Here is a 17,578-nt window from a genome sequence, read left to right on the forward strand (position 1 = left end):
GTAAGGTTTACAATGCATGTGGTGGTGGTGTTGCCTTTGCTGGTGGTAGAATTGTGTATGTCAACAAGGAGGCTCTTTGGCTTTAGGAATTCTAATTGTCTCTTTGAACACAAACCCTGGTATTTTCATTTGGCATTAGAATTAATCTTCATGTCACCACATTTACCCGGAAGCTTTTAACATTCTTGTGACCAAGGAACCTTTCAGAGTGTTCATTAATAGTTAATGAAATTCCCCTTTCAGAAGAGGTCAGCAGTGATCGTATTTGCCTTCCTTGGACTTACCACCTTATGTCTTACGGATAATCTGTTATATTAAATATTTTAGCATTATAGTTAAAGTGATTTTTTCCCCAGGACAAGCAAGTCACTGCCAATGCAGATTGATGGAGAGCCATGGATGCAGACCCCATGCACAGTGAGTAGCAAATGGAGGAGAATCATTGCCAGTATGACTTTGGCTTTCTACAGATCATGTACTTCTGTGGCTGTGTTATCCCAGTATCTAATTTTCGTCCTGTCTTCTCTAGAAACTATTCACCAATTCCATTTCTTCTCTTTGTTTATATAAAAAAATATTGCATTAAATCTGGAAGCCCTGTCAGATACCAAAGGTCAACTGACAAAGCAAAATACTGATAAAATGTCTCAAATATCTTAGGATTTATCTTCAAAGACATCATAAGAAAATTGGTTATAGCACTTTGAAACATACAAAAGGAAAATCTGCTGATGTACTATTAAGTAATATCTTGGTTGTTTCTGAACATTTCTTATAGTTACTAGAGGCTAATAAGTTCTAGGAAATAAAATAAATTCTTTTTTTTCTTGATAACTGCCATTCTAATGGAGGTAAGATAGAGTCTCAATGTTTTGATGTGCATTTATTTGAAGGATACTGGTTGGATAATTTTTCTTCAGGTTTATTAACTCTTAATATTTCATATTTTGAAAAAAAATCTGTTCATCTCATAACATATCTGTTCACTGGACTGTTTAATTTGTTTTGTTTAGTTATCTTGACTTTTTGTGTATTCCAGATGACAGTACTTGTAAGTTGGACAGCTAAGAAATTTTTCCTCTTATTCTGTAAGCTGCCTCTTCATCTCTCTCGCTTATTCTCATGATGTTCAGAACCTTTTTTTTTAATTTCACGAATTCCCATTTGTTCATTGTTGACATTATTTCCTGAAAAAGGAAAGTCCCATTCATAGAGTTCTTTCCAGAAACCTTTATCTTTATGTGTTGCTCTACTTTCTCCTTCACCAGTTTTAGAGATTGGGATCTGCTATCAATGTCTCTGATTGGTTTAGAATTGATATATGTACAAGATGAGAGTCAGGAGTCTAGTTTTATACTTCTATATGTAGATATCCAGTATCCCATCACCACCTGATACAGATGCTTAGACTGATGATTTTCAAATGCTCTCTGCTCTCCCTTACTCTAAATTACAGATATCGTTTTTCTTCTTTCACTTACTAGATTTTATGCATTTCTGCTTTGCTTGGTATCTTTAGACTCTGAATGGCACTGCTATGGTCACATTTATAGTCCCATGGATATTAAGTGTTGTCGTTGTTAAGAGTTACCAATTGTCATAGTTAAGGTTACTGTTGTTGTGATGAAGTACAAGACCAAAAGCAACTTGGGAAGGAAACACTTTACTTGGCCTACATATCCCAAGTCATAGTATACTGAGAACATGCAAGACAGGAACTGAAACTGGGCAGGAACCTGGAGGTGGGATCTGAAGCAGAAGCCATGGAGGGAAGCTGCTTAGTGGTTTTTCTCACCATTCCTTGCTCAGCTTCCTTTCTTCTAGACCTAAGACTATTAGATAATACTGGGCTTGGCCCACCTGCATCAACAGCTTAGAGCATGCCCTATAAGCTTGCCTAAAATCTGAGTTTTGTAGAGACATTTTCTCAATTGGGCCTCTCCTCCCTGATGATTCTAAATTGTGTCAAGTAGATACAAAACTAGTGCACACAGTAGTGGTGGTGAGAATTGTGCTCTTGGTGATGGTATTGATGTTCGGAATGTTAGTGGTAACAGAAGTTATGACAATGGCGATGATGCACTAGAAAACAAGAATACTAGTTATGATGGCTATTGTAGAAATTGTTGTAAACTTGTTGTCATGGTAGTGATTACTTTTTATTATGTAGGATGGCAATGGTCATGGGAACACTTACTTTTAATGGAAGACCATTGTTGCTCAATCATGCTCAGAAGAGAATAAGTAAAACTAAAGCAAAAACAGTGGAACCAAACATCTTTGCATTATTTCAGATGCCACAGTGGTCTTGAATAAAGACCCCTGATATTTCATATGCCCAGCTATCAAAATACTTAATCAATGAGTAGGGGTACATGTAATCTCTCTCTCTCTCTCTCTCTCTCTCTCTCTCTCTCTCTCTCTCTCTCACACACACACACACACACACACACACACACACACACACACACACACACACACACACAGTAGAACTAAACTAAAACATTTTGTCTTATTCTCCAGTGCTAATACATAGCAGACTAGGAACTAAAACCATGCAACTGGATCCCAAGGAGTCACAATTTCTTTACTCTTCCCACAGCCCTCCCAAGGTGATAACGTCCTGGGTGCCTTAAGTTCTCTCTGGGTTAAGGTCTAGGGAAAGTCACTAGCTTGGGTTTCTAGTTCTTGCAAGGACTATGTCTATGGATATTTAAATTTTTAGACTAGCTTTAACTGTTTAACATAAGCACTTCTGACACTGATTTGAGCTTTTCTCTTACAATTAGTAGCAGGATACTCACTTCACTTACCAATTATTATGATCTACAATTGTTAAATTAATAAGTTTATACAATTTAAATTTAAATTTTTCTTTTTATAAATGTACTTATCCATTTAAAACATTTATTGTAACTTTCAGTGGGCCAAAAACTATATCATGCTGAGGTTTATTACTGTTAATTTGAATTTTGGAATATTCTACTTTTCCTAGAACCACATGGGACTTTGAACTTTAAATTTTATTTTAACTGAAGAGAATATTTAATATTCTTAGCAGTTGTATAGCTTAACTAGAGAGAGGGTTTTTTTCCTTCAATAAAATAGCACAATGTTTTTCTTACAGAACATAGGAAATTATAGAATGTTAAAATTCTCTGCTAAATTTAAATATCCATAAGCTGATATTCGATTTATGAAGGAGTTTCTCTAGTTATAATTTTAGAGAAACCAGAAGGTCTGTTTTCTTTTGAATCACATAGATGGTGGAGAAGGGCAAAAAATGCATATGTCTTGAGTCTTAAATTAATTAATATAAGTTTTATAAAATCAATATAGATTATTGAAATGGATTATAGTGATAGTTGTTTAACAATGAAAATCTTCCTGGCAACAGTGAAATTAAAATGGCATTAAAATAGGTTGAATGTTTTATCAGAATGAAAAATGTTAAGTAATGTCAAGAAAAAAATCAAAGTAATGTTTATTTATAAATTGCACCAGAGCTGCATCACAAATATCAAGAAGAGAAAAAATGAGAGATTTAAATTCATATTTTATAATTCCTTTCATGACTTTCTAAATTCTCCCACTAAGAAACAGTCAAATATCCCTGTGATCACAATATGTTAGCATTCACGACAGTAACAAAGAGTGGATTTTAGCCTAGTAATTACCTTCATCATTTTAGTAAACATATTTAAAGCAAGTGACTATTGATTGAAGAATGCACATTGGTATGGATGGTTTGGAAGAGTTGCCTATAAGCTGGATTCTCCAGCCTCTCTTTACATTCTAACTTCTGCCTCCTGAGCACACAGAACATACTGACTCTATGAACCATGCATTCATGAAATTCAAAGGCAGCCCAGAAACTGGAGGAAGACAGACTAAAATAATAAGATAGGGCATAGCACAGACCACAGATTTCTTTTAATATTTGTGCACCGAACATGCCCTATTTTTTGAGTTGATACTGTTTTATTTTATTTTATTGGTTATTTTTATTTACATTTCAAATGTTATCCCCCTTTCCCAGTTACACCCCCATCCCCTCCCATAACCTCCTGCTTCTATGAGGTACTGCCTCCCCCTCCCTCCTCAGAGCCCTAGCATTCCCCTATGCAGGACTAGGGGTCTCCCCTCCCATTGAGGCCAGACAATGCCATCCTCTGCTACATATGCAGCTGGAGCCATGGGTCCGTCCATGTGTACTCTTCTGTTGGTTGTTTAGTCCCTGGGAGCTCTGAGGGCTCTGAGGGTATTGTTGTTCTTTCTGTGGGGTTGATAACCACTTCAACTCCTTCAATCTTTCCCCTGACTCTTCCACGGGGATTCCTTGCACTTAGTCCAATGGTTGGCTGTGTGTTTCCGCATCTGTATTGTTCAGACGCTGGCAGAGCCTTTCAGGGGACAACTATACCAGGTTCCTATCTTCTTGGCATCGGCAATAGTGTCTGGGTTTGGTGTCTGCAAATGGGATGGATCTCTAAGTGGGACAGTCTCTGGATGGCCTTTCCTTCAGTCTCTGCTCTTCTCTCTGTCCCTGCATTTCTTTTTGACAGGAGGAATTCCGGATTGATATTTTTGAGGTGGGTGGGTAGCCCTATTTCGCAACCGAGGGCTGTGCCTATCCACTGAATATGGTCTCAGTAGGTTCTCTCTCCCCTTTGTTGGGTATTTCAGCTAATGTCATTCCTGTTGGATCCTGGGAACCTCTTGGGTCCCTGGCATCTGAGACTTTCAGTGGTTACTCCCAGTTCTCCATCCCCTACTGCTACACATCTCCATTCAATTTCCTGACTTTCTTTACTTCTCCCAGTCATCTCCCACACCTGATCCTGCCCCCTTTTTCCCTTCCCCTCCTTTCTCCCTCCCAGACACCTCCCTCTTTCTACCTCCCGTGATTATTTTTTGTCAATGTGAAGTGACTACACAAAGCTTCAGGAACCTTGATTACGGCCTCCCCAAATACACCACATACTTGCTTTCTTGCAAACTCCCACTGACGAATATTAATGATTCTTGCTCCTCTGCATTACTCACACAGTTCTTCCAGAACTGGACACCTTGGTCCTCGTATACCACATTCACTATGCCCTAAACCAACCAACATTTCCACTTAATTACATAATTCCATGTCTGCAATCTTTTCCTTTCTCTCCAAGGCTAGCACCAGCGTCTTAAACTTGTCCCATTACATGTCATTATGTGCCTGTCTTCTGGAGAGGGGCTACACATGCTCCCATCCCGATTGTTGTCCCCTTTTCATTTACTTTGGCGATTCTCTAGTATTTTCACTGTGGAACATAGTTTCACCATAACCCTTTCTACTTAGAATTTTTCAGGAGTTCCTGAATGAACATACCTTAAATTTTCTTTTTAATAGTTTCTTCTTCTACTTCCTCTTTCGCATATTTCCAAGCACTTCCCAAGGTTCTGGATAAATTTTTCTCCCTTTCCTAACAATGGACACAAGTTGTTCTTTGGGGCAGTCCTTGCTATTTTGCCTCCACAGAGCCTGTTGTAGGCATTGCCATTCCAGCCCACTCCCCCCTCTAGTCTCACACACACACACATTCTTCCTCACCACTTCTTCAAGCATCAGCTCCAGTATCTCCATATCTCCAGCCTGTGAAAGCATCAACCACATCACAGTGAAAATACAGTCATTTCTGCTCTCTGTACACATGAATTCCCTGTAGTTGCTGACCATCAATTTGGGTCTCCCTGCACTCACGGGATGCAAAACTCTTCTTCCTGCATAATTTGGTTGCCAGTACCAAGTAAACTATGAATTTATAAATTTCTTAAATACTTCTTGGGGTAGTATAGCATTTTAAAACATGCTTTCTACTAAATCTTCTCTCACTGAACATAATGTAGTTTGGCTAGCAATTCATTCACATATTTTCATATCTAAATACATGTTAAAGTTATTTTGAGTTATCTTTATTCATTATATTCTCAAAGCAAAGAGCTTGAATGTATCATGGATGGAATAATTTCCCAATCTCCAAAGATTAAATCCTTCTGTTTCCTGGTGTGGTATAGCTTAAACTTTTCTGGCTACTTCTGTGGTATTGGTTGTGTATTTATTGGACATACCCTGGAGATTGTGTTCTGTAAAGGATGTGAAATTATGAGAGCTGACAGCCGTGTATTAGTCATTACCTGTGACACCTTTGCAAAACCTGATGCCCATGGAGTTTTAATACAACATCATCTTGCTGCTTTCTCTATGATTAAGGACAAGAAAAGGTTCCTGAAACTTTCTTCCATACTGCAGAGAACAGAAAGTCATGAACAGATCATAATTGAGTGATAAAATGACAACAGTTAAAATCTGAATGTTCTTTGGAGTGATAGCTGGCATCAACTCATCCTCTCAGAAGCATTTAGAAGTGGTTGCTCTCCTAAGTCCTTCTATAATTCTCCCTTGAAATCTGCTTGCTCCATTTTAATTTCCAATGTAACTAAACTGTGTCAGACTATAAACTGTAGCAGAGGGCCACCTTTAGTCAAATAGCATTTTTATCACTATTTGATAATGATCATTGAGTTATATTTCTCAACCTAACCAAAGCCATCAATCACACAATTGCTCCAAGTAACACTGAGTACCACCCTTGTACAGCTACGACTCTTTTGACCCCCCAAGTTCAATGTCTCTTTAGTCCCTCTTTGAGTGCAATTTAGTGTCCTTGACATAGTGTTAAATTATCCTCCTGGTACCCACTCACACAGATCTTCCCCTGATTTTCCCCTTGCCTTCTCCTCTGAGAAGGGGAAGACGCCCACTGTATTGCCCCCCCATAGAGTCTGCTGGCTCAATAAGTCACTGCAGGACTAGGTACAGACAAGGCGGCCCGGTTTGGGGAACAGAATTCCCAGAAGGGCGACAGATTCAGGGACAGACCCTGCTCTAGTTGTTGGAGGACCTGGGTGGAGATGAAGCTACCCTTCTGCTACACATGTGGGGTGGGGAGGCGGTAGTAGGTCCAGCACATACTCATTCTTTAGTCGGTGGTTCAGTCTCTGAGACCCCTTAAGGGTCTAAGTTAATTGACTGTTAGTCTTCCTGTGGACTTTAATCCTTCCTCCAACTCTCAATAATACTCCTTGAGCTCCATCTAATGTTTGCCTGTGGGTCTCTGTATCTGGTTCTGGTGGCTGTTCGGTGGAGTCTCTGAGAGGACATTTTTGCAAATTTCCTGTCTGCAAGCATAAGAGAATATCAGTAATAGTGTCAGGGATTGGTTCTTGCCCATGAGATGTGTCTCAATTTAAGGTAGTCATTGGTTGGTGATTCCTTTTGTCTCTGTTCTGTTTTTGTTTCTGCACAACTTGCAGGTGGATCATATTTTGGGTGGAAGGTTTTGTGGGTGGGTTTCGGTCCTTATCCCTCCACTGAGTGTCCTGCCTGGGTATATATAGAAAGTGGCCACTTCAGGATCCATATACCCCAATGCTAAGAGTGTCAGCTAGAGTCACTCCCATAGCCAGCCTGTTTCCTCCACGTGTCTCAGGTCTCTGGGATGTCCTAAAGATGTCCATCTCTAGCCCACCAGTGACTTCCCTTCTTTCTTCATTGCTCTCCGTACACCAGATCCACTCCCAGGCCTAGATCCCCTCCCGCAAGAATCTGTGTGAGAGGGTACTAGGAAGAGAGTGTGGGTGGCATTGGGATATAAAGTGAATAAACAAACAAACAAACAAACAAACAAACCTCTGAAAGCTGGGACCAGTCATTGTGGGCTATAGAAGTACTTACAGGTTCCTTGGTGTTTCAGCTCGCTTTTGTGCTATACCTAAAATTCCATTTTCTAGTTTGAGGTTCTCTGGTCTCCAAGAAAGCTGTCAGCCAAACTGTAGCCTCTTCCTAATGCTTTCCAGAATGCAGGATTGACATACCTTTCCCTAAACTTGACTGTTGTTGCTTGGTTTGTTTGTTTTCTTTTATTGAAAATATATTTGTTTCTTGTGCAATATATCTGATTATAGTTTCCCTTCCCTCTACTCCTCCCAGTTACTGCCCAATGGCAGCCTTAGATAACTCTCTCTGATGCAAAGTGAATTTTTCTTAACGACGGGGGTGAAAACTGCATTTCTCTCCGAGTGTAATAAGTATTTAGACTGCATTTAGGAAACCAACAGTAGTGGGTTCTCCTCTAGGATCCTGGATCTCACTAAGTGGCTATCTATATCTGGTTAGGTTTTCAGTGGTAGACATCATTCTCAACCTGTTGGGTGGACATTAAGTACAATTAAACAGGTATTGTTTTCTGCCAGTATCGCATAACACAATTGCACCTTCATGGTTATCTCAGCGTACTAGCCATTGCTCTGTTTCATAGGCATCACAACTACATAGGACTAATGATGGCTTTAAAGATTCCAAAGGATTCCTTGGCATCTTTCATAGCACCTCCTGGTATTATAAAAGCTAGACTTCAGTGAGGAGGCTTTAAGTTCAGATCCAGCTCAAATCTCCTGAGTTCTGAGTCCAATGTGTATAGTGTCTTTACCAATAAGTACTTTCCTTCACTCTCTGAGAAGCAACCAATAATTAGAGCAATTGCCTATGTTATTTTGGGTACCTCTTGAATGATCTAGGCCAATAATTCAAAAGAAGGTTTTGTGGTACTGGACATTTCTTAGATGGTCTTTGACTCTTGCGTGAACCCTACCAGCCTAGCCAATCCTCATCTTCATAGAATAGATTTCTAAGATCAGCCTCTTGATTTTTGTAATGTTTGACTCTTGGAATTTTGAGTTCCTTTTCTCTTATGGTAAATTCTTCAATCTAGATAAGCCCGTGCAGCGAAAACACAACTCAGTGAATATGAATACAAGCTGCGTGCCTAGATTGAGCAGATCTACCACTGCACTGCTCTATTCCCCAGCTTTGAGATCCCTTATAACTTGCAGTTTCTCCAGGCCTCTTGCTTCATCTCCATCTTCCTTTCACCTCCTCTCCTCTGTCATCCCCCTCTCTCTTCCTCTCTCCTCCCAACTCTTCAGCCCCACCTTTCCTTCCCTGCTCCATCACTTGCTCTAGCCCTTATTTTACAATCTAAAATGGGGAGAAGGTCCCAATGAAGTCACCTGGATGAGTGTGTGTTTCACACTCCCATCCTCTTGGGCAGTGCCTCTTGGGCAAGTGTAATTAGCATCAGAATACAAACAGCACTAAGGCAACCCACACTTCTCTACCTAAAGACATAAGGCTTTAGTTCTCTGGATCAACCTTGTAGACAGACAGACAGACAGACAGACAGATTATAGTTTGATCATGGTTTTACCTTCCTAATCTCTCTAACTTTCCCTACCTTCTCACCCATCCAACTCTCTAACTTCTTTCTTTCTATCTTTGGAAAACAAACAGGTTAAAAAAAACAAACAAACAAAAACCAGACTGAACACTTAAAATGGAGCCTACTCTAAAGGTGTGGAAGATGCAGGCAGACAGAACTCTTCTTTGTTCTTCTGAGGCCATAATTTCTCTACCAGAGGAGGTTTCTCCTGAGTTTTTGGCAGCTGTCTCTGTCATGCAATTGAAAAAAAGGGCCAGTATGGTGGGCATTGACTTATGGGGGAGCAAGAGGTACTTCACTACTCTCTAAGGTGAATAGTTCTCATTTCCTACCCCATGAATTAGGAACAGACTTCTCGTGGAGCTTTCCATACGTATCTCTGTGCTTCATACCTTCTATAAATGAAATCGTTGTCTTTAAAGGCAATTCGGGAAGAACAAGAGAAGTAGGGTAAAATTCAAAAACCTGATGCTTAATTTGATTCAATTCATACTCTAAATTCTTCCCCTGATCTGCCTGGGTTGCTTTTGAGCCTTTTCTGATAGCTGCCTCAAGTTGTCTGCCCAGGGTCTCTGGTACTTTCAGGGACTGTATCGTGCCTCTGACTCAATTTTTACTGATGGCGGGACCCTGTCCCTCTACATCAAGTGTTATTGCCTCGGGCTGTTTTGAGATCTGTTTAAATTCCCTCCATCATCTCAGCATTTTATCATCCACAAGTGTCCATCTGCTGACTTGGAAACTTCACAATATATTTTCCACTTCCATATCTTTTACAGAACCACCAAACAAGTCTTATAAATACCCTAAAACTGTTAAAAATCTTACCCATCTTGAAATCGTTCATTCATTTTTTTCTCTACACCTTAGCCCAGCAATTTAAGAAATTATATATCTCATTGTTTGAATGAAAAAAGCTCATGATAACAGCATTAACTCTGTCACTTACCTATACAGGTAACACTAATATGTTAGGTATTTCTGTGTGTCAGTAATGATTTAGGTAAGTACATAGAATTTTTTGTTGAAGATTACTTTGTAGATGGAGACATTTCCATGATGTTGGACACAAGAGAGTAAAGGAGCCTTTTAGTCTGTGTTATTCTGTTTTGGTGCTATTGAAAGTCATGAGGCAGTTACAGAGCTCTCCCCAACCTGTTTTCTATGTTAGTTGTGTCCTCTGCTCTTCATGTTTATTTGCCAAAGAACAGAAGGTTCAAGAGAAGAAATGGCAGCCTTTGGAAGCTTTTCTGCACATAGCTGATGAGGAAAGAAGTGTGGATATACAATAGACAGGCAGTCCAGGAATGCCCTGCCACACACATCCTTTGCCCTGAAGCAGGGAATGGACACTCACAAGGTATTTGAAGAAGCGTTTGTTTTAATGACCTTCTCAAAGGTCCATGCAAAGGTGAGAGGTGTGAAGTTGTTCTCTATTTGAGAATATCATATAAATAGACATTTCATATAGTACATTAGAAAACGTAATAGTAGCTGTTTTATTTTATGTGCTTATATTGCTTTTGACTTTTTCTTCTTTTTACTTATACACAGTGCTATGGAACCAGTCTTGCTTTCAACTGGCTATGTAGTCAAGAATGACCTTAAATTTTCCATTTCTTATTCTCTACCACTCAACAGCAGAGAGTACATGAGTGTGTTACTAAGTCCAGTTATGTGCAGTGTGAACTCATCAAACACAGAGCTTGATGCATGCTAGCCAAGTACTTTACCAACTAAGTCACACTCCTAGCTCTTAGGTTTCTTTTACTTGTTCTTTTTCTCGTTATTGTTGTTGCTGGTTTTGTTTCTTTTGTTTTTAAGAAACAACAGAGATTCTTAAAGTCAGCCCCAACACATATCAGTTTTCACCAAGAAGCTCCTTCAGCCAAAATAACAATACACAGGAAAGATTTAGGACAGAAGGACAGAACGGATCAAATTTGAACACTAAAAACATAACTAGATATGTTTTCATTGTTTTTGTTTTGTTTGTTTGTTGAAATATAATATAGTATCTCCTGGTTAAGTTCACTGTCCTGCGAGCCTGAGTACTAAAGACAAGTCTGAAATTCTAAGGAAGGCTGTGACACTCTGCTTGACAGAATCTCGGCCATTTTGTTAACAACTTTTCATCAGTTTTTATTTAAAAACCCTTCTAGGTTTTACTATTTTAAATGTTATTTTGAGCAGGCTGGCATCTGCAACTGAAATAGTCAACTTTTCTTGCACTTTAGCAGAAATTGCATGCAGTCAGAAGTTAAAAATACTTTTCACTCCTTGAAAGCATCGTTTTTATGGAACTTCTGCAAGGAGAGGGGAACAGCTACTTTGGAAGTAAAGTGTGTCTCTACATCCCACTGGAAAAAAATGAAGGAGGGCCAGAGCCCAACCAAGGTCTCATTTTCTGACAGATCCATGTCCTCTGGATGTCAAATTTACTTTAGCTTCTTAAAAACACTTCCTTATATTTTTAAAATGAATTCTTTTTTAAAAATTTTCATTTACATTGGTCTTCTGCTTCCATGTATGTTTGTGTGAAAGTGTCATATCTCCTGGAACTGGAATTACAGACAGGTGTGAGCTGCCTTGTGGGTGCCGGGACTTGAACCTGAGACCTTTGGAAGAACACTCAATGCTCTTGACTTCTGGGCCATCTCTCCATCCGAAATCTTCCCTATGTCTGATAACACTTAGTACACATCACAAATAAATACTGGAAGCTTCTTGAGATTATTACAAACTGTACTTAGTAATACAAAGGAAGAAGCAGTAAGGGTTTCATGGTATAAGTTATGAATTATATTTAATGCAATTAATATTTCTTCCTATGTGGTCTATTGGTTGGAGTTTGAGGGACTTTTGAGTTCATTTTGTTTTTATAAGACAGGATCTCTTCACATAGCCCTGGCTATCCTAGATCTTATTATTTAAAAGCAAACTACCCTTGAATTTACACATACCAGCCTGCCTGGACTTTCTGGGATTAAAGATGTGTACTACTGTGCCTGACTTCAGTCTGTTTCATATTTAGAGTAACTTATGTATAATCTTAGATAGTATTGAAAATAAGAGATAAACCCATAAGATTTTGCAATCAGATCAAATCTGACATAGGTTTATGATTTGGACACAGTATTACAGAAAAGGAAATAGTGATTGCCATTGTTTTCCGTTAGAATTTGCATATAAACTCATCAGAAGATGACCGTATGTCACAATAAGATAGAAAATACTTAATAGTAATCTAAAAAGAAAAATCACATCAGAACTTATTAATAATAGGATAGTGATATAAAAGTTACCAGTAAATGTGCTTAACTTGAATCTTTTCTTTGCCTTACACTAAAATGATTGACTTTAAATACTATTAAGCAATGTTTGAAGTAGCAGGTTGATTTTTTTTTTCTAGTAACTAGTGTCTGGGGAGTTTGTTATGACTATTATTTTTGCACTAAAAGTTATATAGCTACTGTAACTTAACACTCCCTGAGTTGACAGACACTAGTTTTCGAGAATCTTATACGGTTCTAATGGCTTACTTTAGAAGGGTGGAAAGGATCCAGCAAGGAGCAAATATATTTTTAGCTGTGAATGAAAATGAATAATCCATATATTATAAGTAGAAAAATGCAAATAGTGAATATTTTTGATGTGCTTAGAAATTGGACTGGGCCTGCACACGTTTCTCTGACTACCAACAGACTGGAGGAAGAGAAAAGATCTCAGTTTGTCCAGTGGTGTAACCTCTGATGCACAGGGATGGTAGGGGGCAAAAATCAATATGTACATTTATGACACTGTCAAGGAAAAAAATAAAGAAATACATAGCAAAATTACAAAAGAAATGACATTGGGCCTAATATTTAAATACAGAAGTGATGGCTTCCCATTTAAAAAATACTATATTTTGTTATTTAATAAGCATCAGTCTTTATACTTGGAAGAATACAAAATTAACATGAAATACACTTGAACAAGCAGTGCGCAGCTTCTATGGGAGGGGTACCTATTCTGAGGTATTAACAGAAAAAGTGCTACATATGTGGTTAAATACAGTACAAACATCCCTTACCTCGGTCTTAATTGGTGAAAAGTTTGCATAAATTTACATTTCTAAACTTAAGTTTTTTCAAAGACTGACAACTTAGTGTTTAGCTGGGCATTATTTTATGTTTTCCCTTGTTACTTATGCATTAATTAGTTCTGTTTACCTGTGCATAATTTTTCCTAATTTTGCAACAGTGTTGGTTTTTTGTTTTTTGTGTTTTTTTGTAACTGACAACGCAATTTACTGCCTGTGTGCGTTCTGGCCCCCAAACAAGAATAGCAAGGTATAAAGCCTTAGCCTCTTCATTCGGGGTTGTTGGGAATAAAAGCATTGGTTGTGACTAATTTCCAATTAATTTGCAGTGGTTACAGGGGAACAAAACAATTGAACCTCCTCATTAAGATTCAAAATATTCCAAAATGTCATCTTTAGGTGTTTCTGGAATATATAATTTCCATTTTGGTTCATTGCTTGACAGCTCTATTAATTTAAAAGCCCAGTAATACCTATTAGTATAAAACATGAAAAAAATACTATTAATCATTTATTTTAATTTTGCAGCTCTGTCATTTTCTCAGTATGTTTTAAAATGAGGATGACACTGTAATGTGCACAATTCAAACTGGATGAAGGGGAAATGGATAATACTACTTAGGACTGATACTGAGCTATGTTATTAGAGCTTAATTAATGCCAAATTGATTAAATTTGGTTGGGATTCAAGCAAAAATATTTTAAAGAACTTTTATTGCCCTATTATATTTTTAAAGTTATGGCAAATTCTGTTTAGATTAGACTTCCCTATCTCTAGATCTTCGCCTTAATATAGTCAGTTTAAATATTGTAAATACAATTAAAGTAGTCAATTATTCCTTATTTTGAAAGAGTTGTTGGTTTCAGTGTTAGGAATTCATTTTATTTAGCTAAAAATAGTAATCTCTCACGTTCATACTTTTCAATGAGAAATGTAAAAACCAACTGGACACAATATGTAAAGGTAAGAAACATAATGAGAAGTGTACCCGTTGTGCAATACCTTATAAATGTATAATGTTGATAAAAGACTACAATTTCTAAAAGAAAGAGAAATGCATGCAGTAAGAGATCTAGATACAGTAAACAGTGAAGGGAGAGGACAGATATGAGTGGAGCATCAGCATTGAATAGCATCAAAATATGGATGTAGGTCAAATTCTATTGTTTTCCTCTAGACTGGGTCAGATTAGAGGCATTGCTTTAGCTAACCAATGTCATTAGACTAATGGATCACCCGATCTGCTCCTGGCTCTTGTCTCACATTTGTGTATTTCATTGTTGCTCCATTTGCTTTGATTTCATATATTAAGATTAGGAATTAACTCATACGCTGCAAGCCTTTTTTTATAAAGAGTTAATCAGCTGTATTGATACCAAAAAAGAACTAGTGTTTCATAAAGATCTTACTCAATTCAAATAAAAAAATTAAAGTTAATGGCTCTTAATAAAAGTAACCTGCAGAGAATTTAATAATTTACTGTTTCTATTTATCTGAAAATGCTGAAGACAGTATCACAGATTTCATTAGAGGTGACAGAAAGTTTTCTTCACGCATTAACCACACCATCCTCACACTTCTCTCCAGTGAACAAAATGGATATTATTAAATGAGAGTGTGCTGTTTGCTTTTGTCAACGTGGCCCAAACAGACATATCTGGGAAGAGCACATCTTAAATAAGAAAATGCCCCTCCATAGGATTTGCCTGTTGGAGTACTGGTAATTTTAACTTATGGGATACTGGCATGAGTAGTGGTTGATGTGGCATAGACCAGTACAATGTGAGTGGTACCACCTTGGACAGATGGTCCTAGATGCTATAAGCAGGCAAACTTAGCAGGCCAGGAGGAGCAAGCCAGCAGTTGCACTCTTCGACAGGCTCTGCTACAGTTCCTGTCTCCAGGTGCCTGCCTTAGGTCCCTTTTCTGACTTCCCTAGATTATACACTAAGGCTGGAAAATAAAATGAACTCTTTCCTCCCCACATTGATTTTGAACATATCTTTTAATACAGTAATGGAACCCCTAATTAAGATAACGATATTCAACTTGTTGAATAAACCTTAAATAAAAAATTCAGCTAATTTATTAAAACAAAATAAAAGTATCAGTGATTTACTTAAATGTTCCTTTGTCAAGTGTCTACTAATGAATCTCATATTAATAAAATAGATAGCACTGTAGTAATGATGCAATCATGCTTACAGGTTATTGTTTTACAGCAAAAGGGAAAATTCGTGGCATGATTTCCGAAGTGAGTATAGACTCATTTTAAATACTCACACAAACACAACATTTTATAATTTTATAATTAAATAACATCTGTGAATGAAGGTACCTGGGGTAGTTCAATTGGCTAAAATATATACTGTTGGCTGCAATTCTGAGACAGCATAAAGGAAAAACTGGGTCTATATATGCTTGAATATAGACCTGAATGAAAGTATCAAAAAGTAAGAAAGAATGAAACAAAGAAAGAAAGAAAAAAAGAAAGGAAGAAAGACAGACAAGGAGGGAGGCACTAAGAATGACGGGAGGGAGGGGAGGAAAACATAGTAAATATACAGGGGTGCGGCGGGGAGCTAAAGAAGACCAGGAAAGCTTTTCAAAATCTCAAAGCAGAATGAACAATAAAAGATGACTAGTAAATAACCAGTCCCAAAGGAAAGGAAAGTCCTATAGAGAAAAGTAGCCCATGGGAATGTGCATAGCATGCAGGATCTGACCTAGGGCAAGACAGAAAGTAGGTTGAAAGAAAAGAGCAAGCACTTCAATGGAAGTGATACCTGTGACTCAGCTGGGGCTTGAAGCCCACACAAAGGGTGCTCTGTTTTGGATGAGCAAACATGTTGAACTAAGGAACTGTTTGAGCAAGAGGGATGAAAGCTGAAATGATGCTGGCAATACTCTATGGTCAGGGAGTACGCTGAAGAGAAGAAACAGTGTTAGGGGGCTTCTGAAATAGTGTAGGTATAAACAAAGGAAAGCAGTCTCATTTAGCAGTAAACCAAGTGGTAAGAAAAACGGCCACTTAAGGGTGAGCTCCATTTGTCAGGCTCTGGTACAGCCTCTCGGGAAACAGCTATATCAGGCTCCTGTCAGCATACAAGTCTTGGCATCTGCAGTAGTGTCTGGGTTTAATGACTGTATGTGGGGTTTGCAACCTGATAGGAAGAACAGCAATATCAACCAACCAAACACACCCCAGAGCTTCCAGGGACTAAACCACCATCCAAAGAGTATACATGAAGCGATCCATGGCTCCAGCCACATGTGTAGCAGATGCCCCTTGGGGCATCAATGGGAGGAGAGGCCCCTTGGTCCTATGAAGACTCCATGCCCCAATGTAGGGGAATGTCAGGGTGGGGAGGCAGGAGGGAGTGGGTGGATAGGGAGGGAAATACCTCATAGAAGCAGAGGGAGGGGGACGGAGTAGGGGGATTCCAGAGGGGACAGGGGACAACATTTGAAATGTAAATGAAGAAAATATCCAACGAAAAAAGGAAAAAACAAAAACAAGACCCCACAAAATCAAATTATGTACATTAATCCATTTTATCCAAGTTTCTAGAGAATTGAGAAAAATCGAAGAGTACAATCCTTTCGCACTTGGTACAACTTAATAAAGCTTATATCTGAAAAAAGGAGAAAGGATGAGCTACATTTCTCAGTCAGCTTTAAGCAGCTGAGTTAGTGGTGGAGCAACGCCTAGAAAAGGAGGAATCTCAAAAACTTTCAAGTACTTTTTCTACTTCAGACTAGGTTACCTAAAGTGTGCTCACTTATCAGTGACCTAGACACACTGTTCAGAAAGTCAACAATCATGACATCATTCGGTGGAAATTTTGCAATGACTATGGTGTCAAAATACAAAAGCCTCACTACTTAGGTTTAACCTTACACTGAACACACCTTACCACAGAGACCAGGCTCCGTTTAGAATCCAGACACCCTTTAAAACTTTGCTTTTAACAATTAACAAATTCTCCATAATAGTATTTCTCTACTATTTCTTTGGCTAGAAGGAGAACCTAGCAAAGGGCAGGGATGCCACCAGTTGTCAGGGTAAAATGAGGTGACAGTATCATGCAACATCTCAGTGACACCCAAGGAATTAAAACAGTTGTAGCTAAGATCAAAAAGTTGGCCCCAGAGCTCCCAGGGACTAAACCACCA

The 17,578-nt window shown here is 38.4% G+C and overlaps 1 protein-coding gene across 11 annotated transcripts in view; it reads left to right on the forward strand.

Moving 5' to 3' along the window:
• Dgkb (diacylglycerol kinase, beta) overlaps positions 1 to 17,578 on the forward strand; it is a 756,364-nt gene that overhangs the window by 719,180 nt on the left and 19,606 nt on the right. For all 11 annotated transcript variants that reach the window (XM_087554410.1, XM_087554412.1, XM_087554415.1 and 8 more), the window contains 1 exon segment: positions 357 to 417. In XM_087554410.1, the coding sequence (XP_087410536.1) occupies positions 357 to 417 (61 nt within the window).

This window comes from Rattus norvegicus, chromosome 6 (genome assembly GCF_021556685.1).
Source record: "Rattus norvegicus strain SHRSP/BbbUtx chromosome 6, alternate assembly SHRSP_T2T, whole genome shotgun sequence".
Classification (NCBI taxonomy): Eukaryota; Metazoa; Chordata; class Mammalia; order Rodentia; family Muridae; genus Rattus; species Rattus norvegicus.